Source organism: Sinocyclocheilus grahami, unplaced genomic scaffold (assembly GCF_001515645.1).
Source record: "Sinocyclocheilus grahami isolate Dianchi unplaced genomic scaffold, SAMN03320097.WGS_v1.1 scaffold1007.1, whole genome shotgun sequence".
NCBI classification, from domain to species: Eukaryota; Metazoa; Chordata; class Actinopteri; order Cypriniformes; family Cyprinidae; genus Sinocyclocheilus; species Sinocyclocheilus grahami.
In genome coordinates, this window is record NW_015506186.1 from 144,083 (window position 1) to 149,664 (window position 5,582).

Consider the following 5,582-nt stretch of genomic DNA (forward strand, 5'->3'; position numbering starts at 1 on the left):
TGCTTTTCTCTGAAGGATTTCTTGAAGATCGTTGGCTCTTAGAGATCCAGAGAGAGTTAGCGGCGTCTGTCAGAGGTGAGTGTGTTTAAAACAATCGTTCAGAAAACATTCAGATCTGCTGAAAATGTGCTCATCTGAGATCAGGATGAGTTTGTGTCTTCGTCAGAGATGTTCACTGATGGACTGGAGTGCTGTGGATTATTGTGATGTTTTTATCAGCTCTCGTTCTGACGGCACCCATTCACTTGCAGTGAGACACTGATGCAACGCTGCATTTCTCCAGATCTGACGAAGAAACAAACTCATCCTGATCTCAGATGATCTGAGGGTGAGCATGTTTTCATTTTTGGGTGAACTATTCTTGTAATGTGCATTACATGTGTATTATATATACAGGGTGATCTGCAGTTCCTCTGTGTGTGTGTGTGTGTGTGTGTGTGTGTGTGTGTGTGTGTGTGTGTGTGTGTGTGTGTGTGTAGTTGATGATTCAGCAGGAGAAGCCGTTGGCGGGCAGCATGCCGGTGGTTTGGCCCACGCTGCTCGACCTCAGCAGAGATGAGTGCAAGCGAATCCTGCGCAAACTGGGTGAGACTCGCTGAAGCGTGTAAGCAGCTGTGCTGATGTGTGTGTCGATGGTGAGCTCACGCGTGTCGTGTGTTTGTGTGTTCAGAGCTGGAAGCGTACGCCGGCGTGATCAGCGCGCTCCGCGCTCAAGGAGATCTCACTAAAGACAAGAAGGAGCTGCTGGGAGAACTCACTCGAGTGCTGAGGTGTCGCACACCTTTCTCTTTTCACAGTACTCTTATCTTAATCTTAACTTCCGTCTCTGATATCTCAATGTCTTCTAGTCACGTCGAGCTGTTTAGTATGGAAGCCTGCTAAAAACAAAGAGTAAAAAAATGTCAAACTTAAAAATGTTTTTTTTTTTCTTCTTGCAGTCATGACAATTTTTTTCTGAACTGTGTGATATAAAGTTGTAAAGTCAGAAAAGATAGATTCTCATAAAGTCAGAAGTAACTGTGATAGAAATACATGTAGAATTGCAAGATATAGACTAGCGATTATGAGGGAAAAAAGTTGCAGTTACCTTTTTGTATTTTTGGTTCAATGGCAGAACTGGGCTTCCGTAGTTTAAAGCTGAACACTTGCATAGTTTACATTAGCAGACAATATAAACATCAGTCAGATCTGCTATTAATATATATGGCTTTATGTGAGTGTACACTACCAGTCAAGACAGTAAGTTTTATAAAGTCTCTTCTGCTCACCAAGCCTGCATTTATTTGATCAGAAATACAGCAAAAACAGTAAAATTCTGAAATATTTGTACTATTTAAAACAGCTGTGTTTTCTATGTGAATATGTGTTAGACTGTAATGTATTTCTGTGATGCGCAGCTGTATTTTCAGCATCATTCCTCCAGTCTTCAGTGTCACATGATCTTCAGAAATCAGTATAATATGCTGATCTGCTGCTCGAGAAAAAAACATTTATTATTATGATGTTGAAAACAGCTGAGTAGAATTTTTTTCAGGATTCACAGATGAATAGAAAGTTCAGAAGAGCAGCATTTATCTGAAATAGAAATCTTCTGTAACATTATAAATGTCTTTGATCAATTTAAAGCATCCTTGCTAAATAAAAGTATTAATTTCTATAATTTCTTCCATTACCGTTTTATTGAATGATGCAGTGTATAATGTTACAAAAGCTTTTTATTTCAGATAAATGCTGATCTTTGGATCTTTCTGTTCATCAAAGAATCCTGAAAAACAGTATTCAACTGTTTTAAATATTGATAGTAATAATAAAGCAGCATATTATACTGATTTCTGAAGATCATGTGACACTGAAGACTGGAGGAATGATGCTGAAAATACAGCTGCGCATCACAGAAATACATTACAGTTTAACACATATTCACATAGAACACAGCTGTTTTACATTCTAATAATATTTCACTATTTTACTGCTATTGGATCAAATAAAAGCAGGCTTGCTGTTGAGAAACTCTTGACTGCTAGTGTATGTAAGCTGGATATGCACGTAATAGTTGTTAGTGTGTTGTTTTGCAGTGATACTGAGGATGATGTGTGTGTGTGGTGTGTTCTGTCAGTATCTCGACGGAGCGGCATCGAGCGGAGGTGCGCAGAGCCGTGAACGACGAGCGCCTGACCACCATCGCGTATCAGTGAGTGTCAGCCGTTAGTCAGATGTGACCGCTCTAGTGCTCCAGTGACCTGCAGCTGGAATAATGCTCGTGTGTCCTGCAGCATGTCGGGGCCCAACAGCTCGGCGGAGTGGTCCATCGAGGGCCGGCGGCTGGTTCCTCTCATGCCCAGACTGGTTCCTCAGACGGCCTTCACTGTGATGGCCAACGCGATGGCCAACGCCACGGCGCACCAGAACGCCTCGCTGCTGCTGCCCGCCGAAACCGCCAACAAAGAAGGTACAAGTGATGTTACTTCACTACAGTAATTAAACACTATTCAGCAATAACACAAATCAAACACAAATGTGTCATTTCTGATTATTAGTATGATTGAATTGGATCATCGAAGGTCAGCAGCAAAGACACTGGTTAATAAAATGGGATTAAATACATAAGTGATATTTGTCTTATTTAACAATTATTGCAGGTTTGTATAATATTCTGAGTTTGTATTTGACAGTATTTATTGATTGTGAGGAGCACTGAATGTGTTTGTGTGCAGTGAGATGAGTAAACACATGTTGATATTGAGTCTAGAGCTACAGTAAGATCATGTTCACACACAACACTCTGCTCTTACTCCTGATTTCTGTCACCATGGCAACACCAGAGCTGTCACTCAATGCATGGAAACAAAGTAGCTGTTACTTATTTGAAAGATAACTCCGATATTTCCTTCTAAATGATAAAGTAATGCGTTACTTTACTAGTTACTTAAAAAAAGTAATCTGATTACGTAACATGTGTTACCCCCAACACTAGGGCTGGGGAAATAAATCAATGCATCGAGAAATGATTCCGCATCGATTCTGAGATTTTCCGAATGCATGGCGATTCTTTCTCGAGTCGATTCTGAGCTTAGTTTTGAACACTGCATGCTTTAGAAACAGCCAAATCCTTACACTCGAACCTAAAATAATCACTCATAAGATTCGAGAAGGTTGAAGCGAATCACAAGGGTGTTCACAGTGGGCTGAGTTTACATTAATCTCATCATAAACGCATTCTGAGCCGAGGTGAAATTACAGCTCTTCAGCTCTTCCTCATGAGTGTTTGAGTGTGAGGATGAAAACTAGAGTAGAGCGCCACCTGCTGTTGAAATCTACGCTCAGAACCCATTCCAGAGAGAATCATGCACTCAGAAGATCTCAGAATCGCTCCACGAATCGATTCTGCATCAATTTATCGTCGCAGACCTAGTAATTATTCATGGGCTTTTATTTTGTTTTCATTTTAGTTTAAGTTTTGGTCATTTTTGTTATGTGCTTTGTCAGTTTTATTATTTTTTTAAACATTTCTGTTTAGATTTAATTTACTTTAATTTAGTTCTGGCAATTTTAGTATTTCAACTGCAATTTATTAATTTCATTTTATTTTAAGTTTTTCATATTTTTATGTTTTTCATCTGTTTATATTTTATTTGCTTACACTTTATATTAGGCATTCTTAACTACTACTATTTGGTACTGTATTGTGTGTATACATTTTAAAAAGTTTTAGTTGACAGTAACAACATATTATAATATTATTATTAACAATAATAATTTGTATATGTTGTCTATTCTATGTTTTGAGGTTAATATGTTAAAAACTGTATTTTTTAAATTTAGTTAATAACAAAAGCAACATTATTGTGGTTGTTTATTTTATTTTATTATAATTTCTTTATTTTTTTGTTTATGTTGTGTCTGAGTAATCTATGTTTTGTGGTTGATATAAGTATAAAAGAGTAGTAAATTTCTATTTTTAGTGAACAATACCAACATTATTTTTTATTATAATTATTTTTTTTAAATATAAATTTATGTTGTGTCTAGGGATGTCAAAAAAAATAGAATTTCGAATATTCATTGAATTTAAAATTAAATAAATTCGCATTCGAATGCAAAAATGTTGCATTTGAATGTTAGGTGTGCGTCAGACAGCTTTATCAGCGGCGCACCAGATGCGATGACGATGTAAGTGTCGTTGCATTTGAATGTTTTTGTTAGCTTATCCAGTTGAAGGCACTAGATGCGGCGCTGCTGCGTTGTTCATTCAAAATATTACTGCGGAGATGATGCTGTTTACATCAAAACTGAAACAAGCCGTTCACACAGAACACATATTTCACGCATTTTCTAGAGGGACATCTATCACCGCTGCACTCGCGTCTCGCACAAGAGAGCCGCATGTTTAGAAAGTCATGTAAAATTAACGCAAGTTTAACTTTTAAAAAACATGTCTCGAGACTTTATGACGGTTTTCCCCATCCCACTGCATCTCATGTTTTTAAATAAAGAAAGCACTCTTTGTGATTGGTTTTCGGTCCTTTGTATTAAACTATACATACATGATGCTGTTTTGCTTCTAATTGTTTAAGCAAATTTATTATATATGTTTATAAACATTAATTTAAACATTATGCACTTTTTTTCAAAGATAGTCGTTTTATTTTATAGCTTTGAAGAAATGCGCGTTAGTAATATTTTGCTCGATGCGCCCTCTTGTGGCTTCAGGAGAGAAGCCAAAATATTTTTCCCCACTACCGAAATTACGCATTTTAAATTCGAATATAATTTGAATATTGATTTAAGTACAAAATTCGAATTGAGTTTCAGCTATTTTGACAGCCCTAGTTGTGTCTGTGTAATCTATGTTTTGTGGTTAATATAATACACACTCTCAGAGACCGGAAGTGTGTTCCTCACTCTGTGTGTGTGTGTGTGTGTGTGTGTGTGTGTGTTGCAGTGGTGGTGTGTTATTCGTACACCAGCACCACCTCCACTCCACCCAGCGCATCGGCTCCCAGCAGCTCCAGCGCAGCAGCGGCCGTCAAATCCCCTCGACCCGCCAGCCCTGCCTCAAACGTGGTGGTGCTGCCCAGCGGGAGTACGGTCTACGTCAAGAGTACGTCTCTCTCTCACACACACGCACACACACACACACACTCTCACACGCACACACATTCTCACGCACACACACACACACTCTCACGCACACACTCACTCACTCACACACACACGCACACACACACACACACACACACACACACACACACACACACACACACACACACTCTCTCACTCACACGCACACACACACTCACACACTCACACGCACACACACACTCTCTCACTCACACGCACACACACACTCTCTCACTCACACGCACACACACACTCTCTCTCACACACAGTAGTGAACACACACACACACACACACTCACACTCATACACACTCACACTCACACTCTCACACGCACACACACACACATTCTCACACGCACACACACACTCTCACACACACGCACACACTCTCTCACACACACGCACACACACTCTCTCACACAAGCACGCACACACACACACACTCTCTCACCCACGCACGC

General features: G+C 39.4%; 1 protein-coding gene across 1 annotated transcript in view; it reads left to right on the forward strand.

Annotated features, from left to right (window-relative positions):
• emsy (EMSY transcriptional repressor, BRCA2 interacting) overlaps positions 1–5,582 on the forward strand; it is a 36,127-nt gene continuing 30,545 nt past the window's right edge. Inside the window, exons 1-6 of the mRNA XM_016250786.1 lie at positions 1–75; positions 480–585; positions 671–770; positions 2,117–2,191; positions 2,274–2,449; positions 4,943–5,101. Coding sequence (XP_016106272.1) covers positions 483–585; positions 671–770; positions 2,117–2,191; positions 2,274–2,449; positions 4,943–5,101 — 613 coding nt within the window. The 5' untranslated portion in view covers positions 1–75; positions 480–482. The remainder of the gene's footprint in view (positions 76–479; positions 586–670; positions 771–2,116; positions 2,192–2,273; positions 2,450–4,942; positions 5,102–5,582) is intronic.